Source organism: Acipenser ruthenus, chromosome 28 (genome assembly GCF_902713425.1).
Source record: "Acipenser ruthenus chromosome 28, fAciRut3.2 maternal haplotype, whole genome shotgun sequence".
Classification (NCBI taxonomy): Eukaryota; Metazoa; Chordata; class Actinopteri; order Acipenseriformes; family Acipenseridae; genus Acipenser; species Acipenser ruthenus.
In genome coordinates, this window is record NC_081216.1 from 20,009,585 (window position 1) to 20,031,381 (window position 21,797).

At 37.5% G+C, this 21,797-nt stretch overlaps 1 protein-coding gene across 1 annotated transcript; it reads right to left on the reverse strand.

Moving 5' to 3' along the window:
- Positions 1–1,375: 1,375 nt before the first annotated feature.
- LOC117434604 (tripartite motif-containing protein 66-like) lies at positions 1,376–21,459 on the reverse strand. The gene is made up of 19 exons (XM_034057188.3): positions 21,372–21,459; positions 18,320–18,438; positions 17,172–17,328; positions 15,562–15,691; positions 15,158–15,274; positions 14,547–14,661; positions 12,806–12,952; positions 12,524–12,641; positions 11,189–12,156; positions 10,231–10,398; positions 8,787–9,038; positions 7,971–8,118; positions 7,753–7,816; positions 6,857–7,070; positions 6,226–6,554; positions 5,784–5,916; positions 5,528–5,602; positions 5,154–5,306; positions 1,376–2,427 (listed from the first exon to the last, which is right to left on the reverse strand). Exons 2-19 carry the CDS (start codon positions 18,326–18,328, stop codon positions 2,188–2,190), a joined length of 3,537 nt encoding a protein of 1,178 aa, XP_033913079.1. The 5' UTR covers positions 18,329–18,438; positions 21,372–21,459; the 3' UTR covers positions 1,376–2,187.
- Positions 21,460–21,797: the final 338 nt, after the last annotated feature.

Consider the following 21,797-nt stretch of genomic DNA (forward strand, 5'->3'; position numbering starts at 1 on the left):
TAATAATAATAATAATAATAATAATAATAATAATAATAATAATAATAACTCTTGGTGTGCATAATACAACAGTGCATGTTATATAAAGAATTGCACATGTGGTATATACACTATTTATTATGGTAATTATTGTTTTAAGTTCTTGATTTAATGTGCTTCTAAAAATTAGCAACTGGCAATGTCAAAATTACAACAAAAAACAAAAAAAGTCACAGAGACAAAATCCTATCATGAGAGCTGGCTGCACTGTGTGAGCACTGGGGTAAACACATGAAGGCACAGGGTACTGTTTTTATTACATCATGTCTGAGTCTAAAACACTGGTCTAGAAGGGAGATAGTCTACAAACAGAGCCCAACAATATCTTCTTTATTTTGAGAGTACCACAGAACTTTATTTATGCTGAAGACAGGTCTGGATTAGTATTTACCAGGAAACTGAATACAGAAATGTGGTTTATTTTGTCTATGGAGGGGAAAATATGTTTTTAAAGAAAATTGAAAAAAGAAACACAAAAATAGTGCTATTTATATACAAAGCACAATAAGGAGAGTTGTTAAGACAGTTTAAGGTTTTAAAATGGTCCAGCCAGTGCCAGTATTTGTCAATGTATCCAATTCCCTCCTTGTAGCTTGCGCTACAATAAGGTTTTAGAGTTCCTTTTTAAAAGATTTAACAGTTTTTATATATAACTTCTAATAGTTGACAACGTAATTTCAGGTTAGTTTACCAAGGTTAAGACAGGTTTAAACAAGGACTGCCACAATGCATATGCAATATAATTAATAACATAATTCAGGACAAAATTCAATTCACTTTAACTGAGAAAATATTTTAGGAAAATGTATATGCACCTGTGTATGGAACATGTTGACACTTTTCCATGCTTTTCCAAGCTGGACTTCAGCTCTGAACCTCTGTTTTAAATCAAGTCAGTAAAGCAACAAGTTTCAACTGTTTTATATCAAGAAAGCGAATAAAAGCTTACCTTATGACAATGATTATAAGTCCCAGTTTCTTAAAATCAGTTCAAACTTTACCGTGCATTATGTGTGTTTGAGATAATCTGCAAACCAGTTTTTTAGATGCGTTAGTAACATTTATTTACTGCTATTACTGGTAACTGAAATGCTTTTTTTGTTTGAACTTTACTAGTTCTGACCACGTTTAATTAAAAGGAAGCTAAATGCAGGTACCATGAAGAGCTGACCTCACACCCTAGACCGAGGCTGCTATACAGAGCTGAGGCTTGTAAATAGTGACCTTATCATAAAGTGGAATTTCCCAGCATTCCAACATAACTGTAACCTAGTAACTAGCCACTGGCATCCACAGCTTCAGTATATGGAAAAAAAAGTGTTTTCTTTGAAGAAAGAAAAATAAATCAAAGTTTTATTTGTAAGAGAATAAACATTCAAACTACGTGATGGCCTCTCTGCAGCCCTCAGGCTCCCCTGGACTAATACATCATTTTGCATACTGTAAGTCTGAAGCATTATTGCCACCTGTTGGATGAAATAGAAACTGCAGTTCTGCTGGCCATGTTCCTGTTCTAGTTACAGAAAGTCAATGCAAAATATGAAATGAGAGAAAATAAAAATGCAGAGAACATTATAACAGAATGTAAAATGAAATTCCCCTGAAATCTGCAGTTAAATAAGTTGTGTTGCCTATTTAACAGATAATGCAGAGTAATGTTTTAGTTAATTGGTCAATTAAAAAGCTGTTGCATGCAACTAATTAGCTGTAAAAAAATAATAATTATTATTAAAAAAGACAATTTTAATAGAGATTTAACAGCAATGCCAGTTAAACCCTGTTTTTTTTGTTTTTTGTTTTTTTTAATTACCATTTGCATAAACAATTACAATTCTACTTCACATCTTTAAAAAATAGACAGGTTAAGAATCCATATATATTAACAGATAAATGAAAGTCCCTTAAAATACAAACCGGTAGAACCAAAACATTATTTTTAGAGGAAGGTGTGAAGAAAAAACAATCAGTAAAACTACCTGCCTTTTAGGAACATTCCTCCTTACAATCATTTAAGAGGAGTTAAGAATCACATGTTTGTGAAATCACATATAAAGAACACTTGCAATTGCCCCTTCCGCAGATTGGATATATGGGGTCAATGTGGGTTTTTATCACTCCCAGAAAGGTTATATTCAGCAGTGTCCTTGGTTAAACCTGATGTCTTTTGTAGCTGACCGAGTTCCGACGTCTTCGTTTGATGTGACAGGGCTCCTTTTCCTCTGGTGGCCACAGAAAGCCATTCATGCCCACCTTATATCCATCATCAAACTCTTCTGGATCCGAGTCATCCGTCAAATCCTGAAAGGCTTTATCTGGGAACACCTCTTTGAGCTTCTCTTTGAAGAAAGCCTCCAGGCTGATCCCTGCTTCGGCTACCTCAGAATCTGGCTGTAATGGGTTTGGGTTACAATTTACTGCCCTTCAACATACAGTAGGCTCTTACACTCGGTCCTGAAGGTGTGTTCATAATAAGAAAAGGATATACTTCCACCACACTGAACGGTACATCATTTCTTAATTATAAAAGTAGTGTGTGAACCTAAGACCCTGCACTGCCCAAGCAAGAGTCTTAACCACTGTACAAACAGCTTGCACAAGCAGCTAATCCTGAACTCACCTGCAGAGATCAGAATCTTTAAGAATTGCATAATGCTGTTTATTTGTTTTATACACTGGGGAGGAATTAAATAATATCCCTTAATTTAACTTTATTCTGTGTAACGACAGTATATCACTGTTGTAAATAACATGGTTAAAATCTGAAAACCCTAATCTGAATACACTACTTAAATGAGAACATATTTTACTGCACCTTACAGTATATTTTTGAGATGTAAAGCAGTACTGAATATACATGTGTTATATATATATACAGACGTGCTCAAATTTGTTGGTACCCCTCCACAAAAAACGAAGAATGCACAATTTTCTCTGAAATAACTTGAAACTGACAAAAGTAATTGGCATCCACCATTGTTTATTCCATATTTAATAGAAATCAGACTTTGCTTTTGATTTTTTATTAAACATAATATTGTAAATAATAAAACAAATGAAAATGGCATGGACAAAAATGATGGGACCGCTAACCTAATATTTTGTTGCGCAACCTTTAGAGGCAATCACTGCAATCAAACGTTTTCTGTAGCTCTCAATGAGACTTCTGCAGACTTCTGAGCAAACTGCTCCAGCTGTTTCAGGTTTGATGGGTGCCTTCTCCAGACTGCAAGTTTCAGCTCTTTCCATAGATGTTCGATAGGATTCAGATCAGGACTCATAGAAGACCACTTCAGAATAGTCCAATGTTTTGTTCTTATCCATTCTTGGGTGCTTTTAGCTGTGTGTTTTGGGTCATTATCCTGTTGGAGGACCCATGACCTGCGACTGAGACAGAGCTTTCTGACACTGGGCAGTACGTTTCGCTCCAGAATGCCTTGATAGTCTTGAGATTTCATTGTGCCCTGCACAATTTCAAGGCACCCTGTGCCAGGCGCAGCAAAGCAGCCCCAAAACATAACCGAGCCTCCTCCATGTTTCACTGTAGGTATGGTGTTCTTTTCTTTGAAAGCTTCATTTTTTCGTCTGTGAACATAGAGCCGATGTGACTTGCCAAAAAGCTCCAGTTTTGACTCATGTGTCCAAAGGACATTCTCCCAGAAGGATTGTGGCTTGTCAATATGCATTTTAGCAAATTCCAGTCTGGCTTTTTATGTTTTTCTTTCAAAAGTGGAGTCCTCCCAGGTCTTCTTCCATGGAGCCCACTTTCGCTCAAAAAGCGACGGATGGTGGGATCAGAAACTGACGTACCATCACCTTGGAGTTCAGCTTGTATCTCTTTGGCAGTTATCCTTGGTTCTTTTTCTACCATTTGCACTATCCTTCTGTTCAATCTGGGGTCGATTTTCCTCTTGCGGCCGCGCCCAGGGAGGTTGGCTACAGTTCCATGGACCTTAAACTTCTTAATAATATTTGCAACTGTTGTCACAGGAATATCAAACTGCTTGGAGATGGTCTTGTAGCCTTTACCTTTACCATGCTTGTCTATTATTTTCTTTCTGATCTCCTCAGACAACTCTCTCCTTTGCTTTCTCTGGTCCATGTTCAGTGTGGTGCACACAATGATACCAAACAGCACAGTGACTACTTTTCTCCATTTAAATAGGCTGAATGACTGATTACAAGATTGGAGACATGTGTGGTACTAATTAAAGAAACTAATTAGTTTGAAATATCACTATAATCCAATTATTTATTATCTTTTCTAAGGGGTACCAACAAATGTGTCCAGGCCATTTTAGAATATATTTGTAGAATAAGCAATAATTCATCTCTTTTCACAGCTTCTTTGCTTTATTCTATGACATACCAAAGGCATGCAAGTATACATGATAAAATAGCTTTTAATTTCATCACTTTTCAGGAGGAATTAAGCATTATTTCAATGAGCTGTAAGGGTACCAACAAATTTGAGCACGTCTGTATACCGAGCATCAAAAGAAACTTATCACTATTATAACACTTTTATTTTTGAAAAAATAAGGTATATAAATGATGGACATTGATGAAATGTTTATTTTTAATCACTCGATTATTCATCCTTGACCATGACACGCTTGAGTGACTATGACTGAAGCATATGCACTTAATCACCTAATTAGTGAGACAGTTGATTGGACACTGGATATGGAGTGATTTCAGCTGTTGAATTGCAAGCTTGAATAAAAGCAAGAAAGAAAATCACAGAAAAGAGAGCAGCGCCTTCGTGCAATCGGCATCATACTGTGGGTCGCCGTCTTGGGTGCTCACAGTCAGCAATTTCAAACCTGGCGAGATGGTATAACCAGACACACTCTGTCAATGACAGGCCACGAACTGGGAGACCAAGAGTCACAACACCTGCCCAAGATCGACAGATCATTCTGCAGCATCTTCGTGATGTCAATTGTTAATCAGCACAATAAAAAGTCACTGCACCTGCTCTAAAACAGAGTTTGTCATTTTTCGATCACATCTAGTGAATTTTCTCCAAACACAAGTGATAAGTTTCTTCTGATGCTCAAATATAAGTGATAAGTTTCTTTTGATGCTCAGTATATATAAATGAATATACTTACATAGTTAAATTTTGCACAGTTCCTGAACATCAGGAAAACATCAGCCACAAACTCCTCAGGGGTGTAATAACAGAGAGGGCTCCTCTTGTTGAGTTTGCTTCTTATAACAGACAGGTCTATTGGTTTCTTTATTATTTGGTAGTAATGGCGTGCCTAGATTGAAGTAGAAAATGGAACTACAGTATTTTAAAAGGTTACATTAACTATGTGAGTATAGCAATAAAACATATACAATTGACTAATACAGAGCACACTGGAATTCTTTAAAAAATGATTGTATAATTTTGTTTACTGAATGCATTACATATTTCCTCTTTTTTAAAACTGTATTTTCGGAAGTACCTGTGTTTCAGCTTCCTCACAAGGGCACTTACCAAAGGACTGACAGGCTCGTGGAAAGGCAAGCTGAGGTTGTTGCAGTAAATGAAGAGAATCAGTCTTTCACATTTCTGTTGACGAGAATAAATACGTCTCATCAGAATAGGTCATGTTTAAATGAGATAGACAGGGAGTGTAATGAAAAAAAAAGAAACCATTAAAATGTTCATAGAGAACTACAGCATCCCCCGGAGCAAAGACTGGCTATGAGGGGGAGATATAAGGGAATGACTGGCAGGAGTTTCTACATACCCTTTGGTCACAGAGTGAAAGCCCATACTGTGGTCTTTTCCCTTTATGTTCTTGAATCAGGCGAGTGTTTTCACAGTCGTATTTCATCTCTGGAATCTGCAGGTTCCGGCACAGTGAACATACCCACTCACCCCTAAAACAAAAAAATTAAATCATCATTCAGACCAAAGTGACCTACCTTTATTCTAATCTGATTTGTTAAATTACTGAATCACCATCTACAGATTAGTTTCCAGAATCTGCCTTGCCTAAACCCACAACTGTACTCAAAACACTGCATATTAGGAATGATTTGCACAGAATTTCAAAAGGGTATAACACAGTTACGTTTGCAAAAGCGCAGAACGTGGTCCCAAAACTCTACTGATGGTACTTCAGTTCATCTGCCTGGCCCCCAGCACCTACCTCCCCAAAGAAACAGCAATAAAGGTATTGTCCTTACACTGGGAAGCTCAGCAGTGAAGGCACATGACAGGGGAGATGGAAAACCTTAGGGCATCGATCACAACACAGCAGATCCCCTCCATTGAGGCAGACTGCACAGAAATCCTCGTTCTCCATAGCACTGGCTTCCTCCATCTCCTCAGGCAGGTTTGTACAGGGAGGTTCCTCTTTGTCACCACTGAGCAGTGCTGGCTCTGGGTCTTTGGGATCACAGCTTTGAGCGAGCCTGTGCAAGTCTGAACTGTCCAGTGGTTTGTGGTTAGGGTCATCTTGTGACTGCAAATGGTTGGTTTGTGGAGAGTGGACTGTGTCATCAAAAAGGTCTGTCTTTAATAAAGAGAAAAGGTGTATGTTGTTATCACTCAAATAGCTCTGCTTTACATAAGTAATAATGTACAATATAAGGCTGTAATTTCATCAAGGGCTTCTGTTGACGCGAGCAATCCATCTTCCCAGAACCTTGAGTTGAATTCCGTCTTGTACAGTATCCACAGTTTTGTTGAATTTTATAATAAAATCCTTTGATACATTGCAACAGAATAAAAATGAATAAACTATATAACCACATAGCGGTTTGATACTCTTTACAACTACAATACCAATTGTTTTGTGTTTTGTATTTTGCTTACCATATTCATATTAACCTCTTGAGCAGTGTTATCCGTTTCCCATACTTGTTCAGTTGCTGCTGGAGTCTCGTTTTTCACTTCCATCAGGATGAAATAGCTGCTATCCGTCTGGCTGCAGTCTGGCTGTAGTTTGAACACTGGTAGTTGACCAGCACCTGGACAAATTTTTAAACGTTCCAGCTTGACGAACGGGACCATCACATTTTCGGGTGCTCTGAAATACAATACAGTGCAATCATGCTTTATTCAGTGTTTTTAGGCTTTTTCTGCTATTGTTGGCTTTTTCTCATACATGCAAACCTGAATCAGCAATTCACAACATACAAGCTTTGCATTAAACAAATTTCAAACTGCCATCAAAGGAACTTGGAGATATATATATCCAAGTGTGACAAAGTGTGGGGCACTGTGGGCAAAGGAAGATATATAGGGCCACATATAATGTACAGCCTATTTTTTTTTAAAAATAGCCAAAAAAAGGAACATGTAGTCCTCCTGGTTAAACCTGACCAGCCGAATTACATTTCCCAGAACGCCTGGGCTTACAAGGGCTGGTGTGCAGTTACCCAGGGTTAAGTAATTGTTTTCACCTGGGTTTTAAATGTGGGGATTTAAGCAAGGCTGAAACCCTGCTCACCACTCATTTTGTACTAGGCTGACGTGCTAGAAAGGACCCACACAACCCTTTTGTAGAAGTAACAACCGTATTAACAAAATGAAGCGGCTGGTAAGCACCTTAGCTGCTCAATTATTAGACAGCGGACCTTCAGAGTTTAGTTAGAACACCAAGACGGAGTTTTTTGTGAACATCTATCAATCTATCTATCTATCCTGAGTGTTATTCTCACACCAGTGGCAAAACAACAATCATAGGAGACTGGAATAAGTTACTGTACCTGATATTATTCTGTGATGTATTTCCTTTAATTTCATTATCTTCACCTTCAAAGATGCTGCCAGCTAATAAAGAAACAAAAAACCCTTTAATTGATTTTATGGTATGAACAGTACTTACATTTATTATAGGTTACAAGTTTAGGGAAATAGTAAAAACAAAAAAAAAGATGGTGTTGACATGAAAGCACAGAGCCCGGGCACTGTCCCTCTATTTTACCTGTTACAGGAGTGAAACGAAGACCAGCCGAGCACATGGGTGGAGTTCCAAATAACTGGTGTTCATTGACAGACAAATTTATTGGTTCATCTAATGTATTTTCACTGTCCTCTTTAATTCGTCCTTTTATTAATACACGGTCACCTTCCTTTAAAAGAAAATTAAAAATGAAGTAGTGGAATCATGCATTAAATCATTTATCTTTTTTATCCTTAATAATCTTGGTGTGGCTGGTCTTATATAGGAAATAATGACAAGGCCACATGCTTGATTTTCAAAGAGAGACACACTTACAAACCCATTGGATTTTTATGATCTTGCATGTAAAGTATGTTTGTATATACTGTACGTGTGAAAACTCAAAACCACTTGTTACTAAAATTAATACACAAATAAAGAAGTGCTATTGGAAAAAGATTTGCTGGCAAATATATATTGAATATATATGGTTTTTTTATGTTGTTTTAATTAAAACAATAAAGTACACTTACGGTATTTGTAATTAGTATAAGGTCAACAACAGTGTTATTGCTAGGGATTTTTTTTTGTGGGATGACCCACTAAATGATGATTTAACCACTAATCAATGAAAAATACAATGAATTACATACCCTTCACTCCCTTTCAAACTTATTAAAAAAGAGTGGCTCTCAAATCACCGGTTGCTTTTCCACATACAAATTTGAAACTTGATTAACAGAAACCCATTGATTAGGTTATTAGCTCGTCGGGAAATCAATGTCTCAAACTATTCTGGGCAATCTGGATCATTTGTAACCTGAGCGTGGAAAGTGATGTCACATCACTTAACCTTACCTTGAATTCCATGCTCCCTTGGTCCCTGTTATGTGTTGCTAGGTTACCATGAATCCCACTGGGTAGGTCTTCAGGGGAGGAGTGTGTTTCAGGCCTTGGCAAAGGTGCTGATTCTTGCTGGGTGTTTTCATGAGCCCTTTTCTCAGATATTAGGTCAGTTATTTTTGGTGTGTGGCTCAGGGGTTGGTTGGCTGGCACGGCCATTTTCTGCGAGGCAGGATCCCTGTCAGTGGCGGCTCCTGATGCACAATCCTGACAGAGATTTAGACCATTGAACTTTCATTTCCCATACAAATTAACATTAGGAGATTTAAAGTGGGTCAGCAAGGATCAGGCATTGCTTGCTTAATGAGTTTCGGATTTTAATCATCAGAAAAACTGTGCCAGAATTACAGTTGTAGGTAGACATGCAAAATGTGCTAATTTACATGTTATTTATATCAGGGTAGGCAGAGAATTAAACCTGCTGTTAAATGCCTGTTTGTTCAACCATTTGATTTGCATTTTCGTAACAATGCCACAATGACAAACATGCATAACAATTAAGGTTAAATACAGCCATTATTAGCAAAAGGCCCCTGTGGGTTTTGTCCGTATAGTTTTAAAAATATAAACTAATGACCTATACCCATCTACCAATCTAAGTATTTCTTTATATATTTATGCATAGTTAAAGAGACTAACTGTATTCTGAAAAATACAGCAATATATTCTACACAATAATACAGCATATTTACCCACTGCTTACCTTGTTTCTAGCTACGCACCCAGCTGTAAGGTTTTAGCTAGCTGAGATAAACAGACCTTATGTAATTATTGAGCAATTAAACATACTTGCCTATAATACGTCCCTTAGGAATCCAGCTGCATTTTCTGTGTTTTAAATGTGAATAGCACTAAACGCTGAAAGCCTTTAACTGCCATCTACCTCTCAAATGAAAGATGTGATATGCACTGATTCGAGGCAACAGTAAGAGATGTGCTCTGAGGAATGAAATCTAACAGCGAGCTCAAGTATATTCCCAGGGCAACTCATTAATGCGAGGTTAAATAAATAGTGGGCTTCAACTCAATGTTTACCCTTCATTAAACTCTGCTTTCAAGTAAGTGTCAATTAATTGTATTTAATAGATCCCATTGTTTTTACATTATTACTACTATCTATTTTTCATTATTTCAGATGGTTTTTTTAAGCTTTTGTTGATCATTAAAAGTGACACATTTTGTGATTACACATGTGTGTATATAAATATATTGATGTACATCAATACTACTGCAGAAGTTTTGGAAACTCTTCATAAATTGAGTTTTTAAATATATTGAATTGATTTTGCATGTTTTTAAATTATTGAAACTTGGCCAAGTGGCTAGGTTATTCCTAAATAAGTAAGAAATTATCTGAATCTGTAGTCACTTACTCAATAATTTCAAGGTAAACCATTACCTCTGTGTTTTGCTTGGAAAGTGTTGATGCTGAATGGCTGGGTAAGGACAGTGTGCAGGTCAACACACTGCCATGGGAATCCTGTGGTATGAAAGGAACCCTATTGATAGCTTCGGAACAGGGTGTCTGCTGTGGCTGTGAACGTACCGAGTCATAATGTACAGGTAGCTGTCAGGAAAAGAAGTATGTTCATTAAAATCACTACAATAAAACACATTCAACAGATTAGGAACCCACTGTGCTCAGAGCAAGTTGCATGATGGGTCAGAATCTTGGAAGCACCTTGGGCAAGATGTTGGTTGGTAGACTATATTCTGGGATAATATATTCTCGTCTTATGGTCTCTTTCACATTTTATGTCCTTTGCTCAGTTACTAAGTTGTATCAATTTATTCTTATGGCCTGCTTTGAGCTGATCAGGGCCGGAAGTGGTCAGAGCCCACTGCATGCTATGCACAACAACAGTCATGTAGTGTTCTGTGAGAACAATTCTACATCTACAGACTCAAGATGAAGCTGGCTCTTACCACTATATAAAATATTGTGACTCAAGCAGGAACAAGGAAATGAAGGAGACAAATATGAAATCTGAAAATCATTTAAAAACTGACCAACCTAGTATTATGAAAAACATTACACATGGCTAATATTGCATCCTGCTTCTCTTAACCTGTAGTGCTTTGAAGTTCGACAGTATAAATACAGCTACTGTATGTCATTTATAACTACCAGAGCCGCACTCATAACTGTCATAAAGAAAATATAATATGAAAGCAGACTGTTTGAAATGCAGAGAAACCAAATCTACCTACTTCTATTTCATTGCTGTTGTTTGAAGGCTCTAAATACACACTGTGGTTTTCCACCTTTATGCCTGGAGGTATAAAATACTGTATGTATCTCTTCTATGTGGTCAGCTGGGCTATATATGACAAATAATCTAATGTGTAAAACTTACAATGATTTGGTTCACCACACTTGCATGAGTCATCCCATGCCTCTCATCGTGTTGGTGGAGCTCAGTTTCCTGCTGCAGCTGCTCAGTCTGCTGAACCCGACCATTATCCTGTGCTGGCTGGAAGCTTTGCTGTTGCACACCATTCTGAGGTTGAACAGGCTGCTGTCTCACAATGTAATTGATCTGCCCCACTCTGGCTTGCTGAAACTGCTGGGGTTTTGCTGGGTGCTGGAGCTGCAGTTTGGGCTCCTGAGTCTGCAGCAGGACTTTTGGGCCTTTTTGCATTTGCTCCAGTTGGCTGGGTTGCAGGATGCCATGCTGCATTGCATGGTCCGGCAGCAGGGGCTCTGTTGTCTGCATCTGTCGTTGCTGCAGGAGTTGCATCTGCTGCAAATGGCTGAGCTGCACCGCAGGCTCCTGCTGTGCCATGTGTGTCTGGGGGGCTTGCATTCTTGGTGGAGCCCGGTGCAGATGCATCTGCTGGTGAATGCTGTGTGACGGCAGCGTGCAACTAACTGGATAGGCGTTTTGCTCCAACTGCTTCATTTGTAAGTGCGTTCCCATACACATACCTGCCTGCTGATCCTGCTCAAGCTGTGCTTGTTGAGGTACTTTCCAGGGCTGTATTGTCTTCATGGGGTAAGGCATTATCCGCCGATACCTCCTGCCCTGCTCTAGTTCATGTTGACCCATGGGATTCTGTTGCTGCAACCATGTGTGCCCTCTGTTTGTTTCTGTAAGGTGCATGCACTGTTGGGCGAGATGTTCTTGGAGAGCTTGAGGCCTATGATGGCACTGTCCACAATAGACAGGGGTCGGCTGTTGAAAACACGGCTGGAACTCATTGGCTTGATCTACAGGTCTGTGATGTAGGGCTGCTGGCAGGCCTTGACAAATGAGAGGTTGGGGTCGCTGTATGTTAGCATTGTCTGGAAAGCCTTGGTGAGCTGTGTCTGTTGTCAGCTGACCTGAAAACAAATTGGCACACTTTTGTTGAGACAGAATTCAAGAGAGCAACCCTTTCATTTCAAAACAAATCTATTTCCCTCATGGACGGCCAAATGTTATCCTGAAATGTATTTAATTTAAAATGATTTCCATTTTATCTAGTCAATCTGACAGTTTGAACATTTTAACTTCTACCTTTTATACTCTTATAAATAACTTATTCTAAATGCATGTGCAGTGGTTAAAACCACAACTGTACAACAATGAAGCAGTGTTGTTTCTTGTATAAACATTTTTGATTTTTTGGTTTGGTACACTACTGTTCTGCCACTGCAATACTGTTTCTACGAGGGTAAAATAAATAAATAAATATAATTATTGCTGTACCAAAGAGTGAAATCTGCTTTGTCCAGAAACTGGCATCCCAGTAGAAGTTGATTTTATTAGCAGGACCCATATTTGATTGGAGCTGGGATTCATGCAGGCGTTGCATCTGAAATGTAAGCTGAGAGACACCTCTTATTTTCCCTTGTGCATTTGCAAACATGTACACGGTTTAAACATACAAGGGGATGTCAACTCTTCTTGACACCACTGTACATACCCACTGCACATATATATCCACCAGAAGAACAATCAAGGCTGCATGAAAAGAAAGGTACGACTCACCAGTTCCTTACTATAGAGGAATGGAATGCTCTTGTCATGAGCTGTTGCCCAGTTTATAAAGTTCTGCACTTGTTCTAGCTGCTGACAAAGGTCTACAATTCCATGCTGCTGGTATTCCAGACTCAACTTATAATGATCCGTTATCCTCTGTGTGACAAAAAAGAAACTGCATTAGCTCAGAGTTAAAGTAGTCTAAGATGGAAAGATCTAAACTATATTAATGGGGGTATTTAAAAATGGTATTCAAAAACAAAAACATGGCTAATGGTTTTGGTATTATGAACTGAGCCCTCAACATTGGATACTGTTTGCTTCTCGTGTCTTTTGGGTGCAAACACGTATGAACCCCCATTTTGTCGTGCGGAATCGAACCTGCGATGTGTAGTTGACAAAGATTTTAAAAATGGGACAATTTCAAAATAATTTATTAATAAATACATCTGTCTCATAATAAAGATTAAATAAAGTATTTCCACTGACGTAAAGACCACTCAACACAAGGACAGTATTATGTGAAAATTAATGGAAATTCATTTATACACAAGAATTGTACTGATTAAACAGAACAGGAATGCAGGATTTAATGTTTCAGCCTCTTTTTTTCTATTCAGCAAGATACTGCATGTTGCTGAATAGAAAAAAAAGATATTTTGAATAAATACATCTTGAAGGACAGAGTAGGAAAAATCATGATGTCTAAAAAAGAATGTCTCATTTCAATGCTGCACTGTGGCAATGTGCCCCGCCCCTGTGTGCATATTATGTGTTGTATGGTGTGTGTGTTAATGTTGGTGTATAAAGATTGGTACACGGGATATAAAGGGGTCTGTGTTTCACGTGTGAGTTAAAAATGTAGATTTGTATTTAGGCACGAGGAGAGCACAAATCACTTCACATGCTGGTTAAATGTAAAATGTGAGCACGGGGTTGCACGTAATGAATTCACGTGCTGGGATTCAAGTGAATAATTAATTAGTAATTGAATCCCAGCACAACAGTATATATAGACACATTTTCTTTCACTCGGGGTTGGGTGTTCGAGAGTGGAGAACGGGAGAGAGAGAGAAAGGAGAAATACAGATAAGGAAAAATAACAATTGCTACAGCGTTCTGGAAGTGCCAGCACGGTACTTGTTTAACGTTCGTCCACTTGTTTTGTATGTTAGTTCGTTTTGTTTACCTGTTTATTTTGGCTCCAGTGCCGTGTCCTGTTTTTGTGTTTAAAACCTTTTATTTTCTGTGCTGTTTATTAAATGTTGAGCGAAACCATTCGCTCAGCTCCACCAAACCACACCTCTCTGTCTGTTTATTTCCTGCTTCTGGTCTGACGCCACCCACTCCGGCCGTCTTTGTGACATGCACATACAACTCAGTTTCAGAGGGGACAAGAATTACAGCTGCACCGCCCTAGTGGTCATCTTTTAAACTACCTCACTTCAGAAAACCAGCTTTTAGGAGTCTTTTCAGAAGCTGACCCAGCAGTTGAAAAATTATATTTTTTGCTAGAATAGTTAGTTAGCAAGCATGGCAAACATGATCTAAGCATAAACAAAAATAGATCACAATAGAGCACATATTCAAATAGGATTTGAGCAGGTAAACAATGAAACAGTAAAGAAATGCATACAGTATAAAGTACAGTATACCTTTTAGTTGGCCTGTGATACATGCAATATATCAATAACTGACCCTCTAATAAACCCCTTCAAAAGGTTTAGCTAACTCCAGGATGGGTAATTACCTCAAGTTGTTCTAATAGTACATTGGCTCGTTTGTTTATTTCATTCATCATGATCATCTTTGCCATTTGAATCTGGTTTTCTGTTTTCCTGTGCATGACTTTTATGTCATGTAACCTGTAGAACAAGACAGCATTGAGAACATCATTATTTACTGGATCACTAGAATAGTTTATATACTCTGAATATATTGTTTTATACATCATCCGCAGCAGAATCAGATGGGCACCATATAAAGGGTGTGAGTTTGTGATTGAAGTGAGGCCCAAATACCTGGTTTAGTATAAATAAATGGAGAAAGAAAACCAGTTACACTACTTCCATTAAACATACAGCATTGTGGCAAATGGGACTCAACCAAGTCAAAGGGACACTAAAATCTGGAAAATGAAACAGCAAAATTGTAAGAGTTATTGTGCTATGTTAAGAACATTATTACACATAAGGTTAATTAAGATTTTCTGGGAAAATCAAATATTGTATAGTGACCTCTATTCATAACAATCAAACTACTTTATTATTACTTACACATATGTAGTTCATTCCAATGATACGATGCACTAGCAGGGTTAAAATACATGAAGCCCAGTGTTCTGTACATGCATTACTCTACCTGGATTCGATTTGTTTAGTGGAGCTCTTCATGGTTGCTTTCTTGTCCTCCACTTGTGCTGTCAAACTTTCAAAAAGCCTCTGTTGGTTTTGAATGGCCTTACCAACATGGAAAAGCCTGAAATACAAAATAATAGTTACATAAAAAAAACTGTCTACAATGATTGCTTTACAAAACACATTTCCATAAGCCATTTCAGGATTGTTAGGCTGCAAAATTATAAATAAATACCTTGAATTTATTAAGAAGCTATAACATTTTACAGAACAAAGTTTTTTTAAGTTACAACTTGCTGGGATGGCGGTGGTGCAGTTAGGGGACCAACCGAAGAAAGGAGTCTCGATTCATAATTGCTTCACAGTCATTCTCTCCCTGTGTGCTTTCAGAACAAAAGGTTTCCTTACCTGTGATTTTTGTGTGATGAAAGGTGGCAGCTACTGCAGGTCAACATGGCACACGTTTCACAAAATAAACACAGAGGTTCCCGATTGTGATGCTGACAATACAGAAGTTCCTGTGACCGACCTTCAGCATCTTTAGGGAAGAGGAAGTTCAAAAAGTCATGCTTTAATGTAATAATCTGCTAAAAAAAAAAAGACCACTGTAGCGGATCCTCTCCACAAAGCTGTAATTTGTGAGTTATATGAAGTCTATTGTTACCAATAAAATATCATTATACATGCGACATTCAGGAACAGTTTCATGAATACCAAACTGTACTTTATTAATTGAAACAGACTTAAAAACATTGAAATAACTCATGAGTTCAAATTTTCTGCAGTGACCAGTATTTCAAACAAGCAAATATTGAAAAACAAACTAGTTACATGAACCTTATTTTCTCATAAGTCTAAAATGTAATTCACATCATGTTTAAGTCACATTTGTGCAGTAAATTCCAACCACCAGGGATATCACAAAGTCTTCCATTTATAACTATTAGTTCAGTCTTCTCCTACTGTAGTCTGTTCTTACCACAGACAAATCTATATCATACATGACTCATTGTACCAACCATCAGTGTCCTAATGTCTTACATGGAATATGGTTTGAATGGTTTTGTTATATCCTGTCCATGGACCATGCATCAACACATGGACAAGCCTAACATGGTCAGTGGAGACAAGGAACAGTGATGATCATGGGTGTCAATGGACTATTATTAATTGTTGTCCATTAAAACACAGATGGCCTAAGAAAATAAAGCCCTGCAATTCAGTCAATCCTTAGTTTCAGGTATTTTTAAAATTCATCAAAACTAGTTCCAAACTATATTTGTGTTATTAAGTTATGTGTATCATGAATATATGTACAGTAATTTCAGTGTAACATTAATACATTTTACCATGTGGCCAAGGGCTTGATTGATCACCACCTGGCTACATTCCTCACTTTTCCAATAATACATAATTAATCAATCAAGCAATTAATTAGGTGGCTGTGCAACCATGTGCACTGCCACCTAATTATACATGCTCTATCACATGTAGTTATTAAATAATGCTATCAAAATGGTTTCCGTTAAAAAGAATATTGCTCGATTTTAATGCATTTAACAGGTAGACTTATTTAGCAGAGCATGTAATAAATCCAGCACCTGGCATCTGCAAATCATTCAATGACCACATCCTGTTGAAATGGTTTCTGTTTTCTCCAGTGTTGTTCTGCAAACTGTGAAAGTGTACACTTCAGAATTTCAACACAGCATAAACCTGCGGCGCACATACACACACACACACACACACACACATATTCTGCTGAATTCATAACTGTTATTCATCCAAAATGCACTCATACCACTGTACACTGATATAGTGAATAAAGTAGGTTTATTACTATACTACTGTTTCCTTAAAGACAGTATCAGATGTGGGCAGCCACCAGTAGTGAATGAGTGTGAAATTAATTGATTTAATCAGTATTAGAGAGCATGCTCCCTCAACCCAGTACCACAATAGAGCATGATCTACTTTTTCATAATCAATCATTTCATAAATAAAAATATATAGCCTACCAGTATTGGGTTGCTTCCTCTCAGTTTCTGACAAGATGTTCATTTTGCTATCTTTCGCATGGCAGTGTATATCGGTACATCTCAAGCACAGCCATTTGTTACAGTAAGGGCAGAGACTCTGTGCTAATCTCTGTTCCTTACAATCTGTACAAAAAACCTGTAGGATGCAAAGGTAAAAAAAAACACAATGAACCCCTGTCATTGAAACTAGAATGTGAACTAGGTAGCACAGTGCCTCTGGAGTTTCAATACAGCTCACAATAAATTAGTTTGGTGTAACAAAAACTATGGAAAATGTAATTGCAACAGTGTTATACTAAATCTTGCTACAATTTAATCCTAGTCATTAAATTTCAACAAAATGTGTTATTTTTTTTACCAATTGTTATATCTTGTATGAGGCTCTGTAAGGCCACAGGACATTATATCAAACAAAACTGTACAGCAGAATATGATGAGATCTGTATCATCTTCCTGCCACAAAACCACTTATATCTCTCCAAGAGATACAACCAGTATATGTTTGATCAGTAATACAGATCAAGGTTCATTATAACTGTAAACAAGTGGTGGTAATCCGCTTGTTCTTGAGAGTACCTTATTTCTTAAACTAAAGACTTTTTCAAGGCAGAGGCTATTTTATTGCATTTGTCTGCATAGAAAACAAAACTAAGCCAGAAAAGTAATTTAACAAACTCAAATTAATTTTACGAGACTTTTTTTGTTACATCTCGATCTATATGTTTAGTATAGAGAGAGAGCAAGCAGGTAGGTAGGGGTCAGCAGACTCTAACTTTGATTTTCCACTTTCCAATAAATAAAGTTTGATATTCATGAAACAGTCCTGTGTTAATTACAGAAGCCAACAGTTTCATAATACTATTTCACAAATAGCAATCTATTTTATTCTTCAGATCAGTACCAATATAAATAGATAAATGCTGGCCTCATACAAGGAGACACTCCTTAGAGGCATCAGGCATTCTCTCAATCCAATGTACTATATTAGAATAGAAGGATTTATGTATACAAAAATAAAAGTTCTATTCTTATTAACCCTTTTAGTGCTGTACATCAGACAGGCAGAAATAAAATGATACGGCAATCTACAATGCAGAGGGTTGCAGCAGAAATTGAGACACACTTACCTTGTCCATGACTGTCTTTTAAGAAGATGTTCTCCTCTGCATCTTCAGAGAGGCAGGTCTGACTGCTGACAGGGCAGCAAACATCACCTCAAGAAAACCAGAGTAGCAAGAGGGTTTGTCTGCAGCAGGAAATGACAGAAACCACCGATGAGAAATAAGGGATGCCTGAACTTGTTCTGAAACCAGCATAAAGACTGAACTGCCTTCTGATCTCATTATAGTTTGGTGAGCTTCTTATGGAGTAATGATTTTTTTTTGTTTTTTTTTATTCTGTCAGCACCATGTACAGTAATGTATAGCATTACATGATGGAATAAGGAAATGCAGTCCACAGTCAGCAGTACCCAGTATCTAGACAATTGTATGTAAAAATCATGACAATGATGTATTATTGGAGCAACAATAATCCAATATGGTGAGGAACATCCTTTGATATTCAGTGGGGAAAGAAATATCATGGGGCTATGACTATTGTGAATGTCCTTCATGTTTCCTAACCTGTAATAAAAGCTCGGATTTAAAAATGTATAATTATTTTTTCTAGGACAAAACATCCCCTAAAGCCCTGCCAGAAATTGCTAAAAAGTTCAAATGAAATACAATTAAAATCTCGATAGGTACTGCAAAAAAAAAAAAAAAAAGCATGCACCGTGTGCCCCCTTTCTAGCTTTCTTAAATGACACAGAATAGAAAAAAAAATCTCTGTGGACACACTAACAAGATAAGCTGCCAAATTGGGACACTGTTGAGTAACAAGCTTGGAATTGGTCCTGGTATGATCAAACACTGCAATAATGATTCAAAATGACCCAGTTCTCAAGTTAATAAGAATTTTAAACAAAATGTATAGCGAAAGGCTTTGCAGTGGTAAAATGTGTTTCCTGCAAGCAAACACAGAGGCATTGGTGGAGTTTGTGAAGAAAGACAGAGTACAGAGCCTAGAAAAGTTTAAAATACTGTAGGATTGCTGCTTTTCCTTCTATATGCTAAGTTCCTATATAGCGGGATGTGTTTTCCAAGAGCAAGTTTACCTTTACTGTTACAGTACTGTATTATGACTAAACATGCCTGTGACGGGGGACTGCCCCGTCTTTATGATCATGGTTGGGACTGGCAGGGAGGGGGTTAAAATTCCTCCCTGCCAGAAAAACATGTGAGAATGTGGCTGGAGCCCTAACTGACTAATTAGCAATTATTGATTAATTGGGCTCCAGCCACAGGGGATAAAAGCCAGGGGAGAGGCCCTGGCTGGAAGAGTTGTAGAGGAGAGTTCTAGAAGGAGAAGAAGAGTGTTTTGGTTGTGCTGTGTTTTCTGTTTTGAATCCAGTGAAGGCAACGCCCAGCCTGGAAAGCTTATTTTGTAAGTTTGGCTTTGTGTTTATTTTATGTTTAAAACCTTTTTGTTTGGCCCTCGTGCCGGTTTATTTTGTATTTGTGTTTATTAAAAACTTTATTTTTGAACTTTAAACTGTCTCTGAGTCTCAAACCTCGGTCAATCCTGTCACAATGCCTCATTACCATGCATGAGTCAAGAGAGACTGCATTACTGGAACAAGCAGCACAAAACGCTGAGGTATAATTAATGAGCTACATTAATTATAATCAGTGCTAGCAAGACTGCAGTTTAGTGCTTCCTTGCACACATATTATTTACAGCAAACAAAACAAGCACAGGAACAATGAAAACAAAAGGTTTACACTAAACACTACAGCACCCAAGTTTTGGCTATCCTGGTGCCTCTCTCGATTTTGTTTCTTGTTGCTGTTGTTGTCATTGCTGTTTAGGCTGGGCATGAACCTTTTCACCATGAACAAAGAAGCTGAAAATACTGAAAACTTTGTACCCTCTGCATTTATCACTCAGGCATGTACTGCAATATAACACTTGAGTTAAACCTGAAATAAGAAGTACTGTATTTATAAATATTATACTATGCAGTAACTGATGTAGACAGGGAGTTTCAACATATCCTAAAAAAAGAACTACATTACCTTTTTATTTTTTTTTATTTTGCACATTATGATAGACAGCAGTTTTCCTTTTTTTTAAATTAAAATAAAATGTATATATTTCAAACACAAAATGTCTCATTTTCTAACAGTCTCATCGCTTATGACGTCACATAAACCCTGAATGGAGTTATTTTCCTGTGACTCACTGAAGCCCATCTATTATTCTCTATATGCAGTATACAGTTTGTAGAACTACCTGCTGCCACTGTGGGAATTAACAAGTGTTCACCGTGACCTCACATGTTATCTAGAAATGTTCTTTTAGATAACACGGTTTGAGTCGGTCTGAGGTCTGTTGCTCTAAGATTTAATTATCACAATCCAGAGCCTGCTGGTTTCACTAAAGCAGGTGGAGCCAGCAGAGTATAAAAATCAGCGTGTCATGGGATTTCTTTGGAAGCAGGAAATACACAGAAGAAGCTGACAACTAGGATTCTGCAGGCTCACATAAAGCCTGGTGGTTTCTGATAAAATGGAAGGGTAGCAGAATTAAAACTAAAAATGACTCTTGCAGCCATTTTAACCACAAAACCCAAATGAAATGACTCAACCTGCATGGCAACAAAATATGACAAAGATTAAAAAATAGATTAGTATGAGTCTGATTGACCCACCCTATACATATGCATTAATAACTAACTTCAGACAAGTAAACCATAATACAATTAATTAGCATCCTTATTTTTAGGGGTTTACTTGTTTTGCCATATTGTAAGTACTTATATTCTTCGCCTGCATTAAAAGAAATAAAACACCTACTATTTTCAGAAGGCGGATCTCATTGGAAATAAAGATAAATATGAATAGGGGATGTGTGGCTGATCAAAAGGAAGTGAATGTGTCCATCTTATTTAAACGTTGTATCCTATCTATGCATGCAACCAAGGAGATATGAGGCTGTATCTGCATGAGAATCCAACCTTCTGAGACAGAATTTCTCTACATACAAGTAATATTCACTCCAATAGAGAGATAGCAGACTTTACAAATTAGGTTTAGCTTTGCAATACCTCAAACACATTTCAAAACATTTACTTACCATATGCAAACACATCTTCTTTCTCTTGTTTTTCCTTTTCTTTGAAGCTTTACTCGAGGTTGTGGTGTACACATATCATTATAAATCTGTCTTTTATAGAACAGAAATGTCACTGTTTTAAACAGCCAGCTGGGACACCTGGTACAGCTTCCTGTGAGAATAATACTCTAAAAATAAATCGAGAAGAGCAGCAGCCTCTGCACTCTGTGTTAATACTTTCATCCTTCGCTGGGTTTGTTTACAGCCCGCCATTCCATTTTCAAGTCTATAGATACATCCATGACAACAGCAGCTTCCTTCTAGAGTAATCATAGCATCACAGCAATGTCTAGAACCTTTAATCATTGTCATGGTTTAGTGGCACAAGTCTTTGTAGTTTGCAGTTTTACCTCAGTGTACTGTACAGTAGCGCAAACCTTAAAACTA

Excerpts from the sequence above, each read along its gene's own strand:
- LOC117434604 (XM_034057188.3), bottom strand. Across the intron at positions 12,953-14,546 it reads TACTATTAGAACAACTTGAG|AGGATAACGGATCATTATAA; the intron begins GTAATTACCCAT and ends TTTGTCACACAG. Across the intron at positions 7,817-7,970 it reads TCGTTTCACTCCTGTAACAG|CTGGCAGCATCTTTGAAGGT; the intron begins GTAAAATAGAGG and ends TTTCTTTATTAG.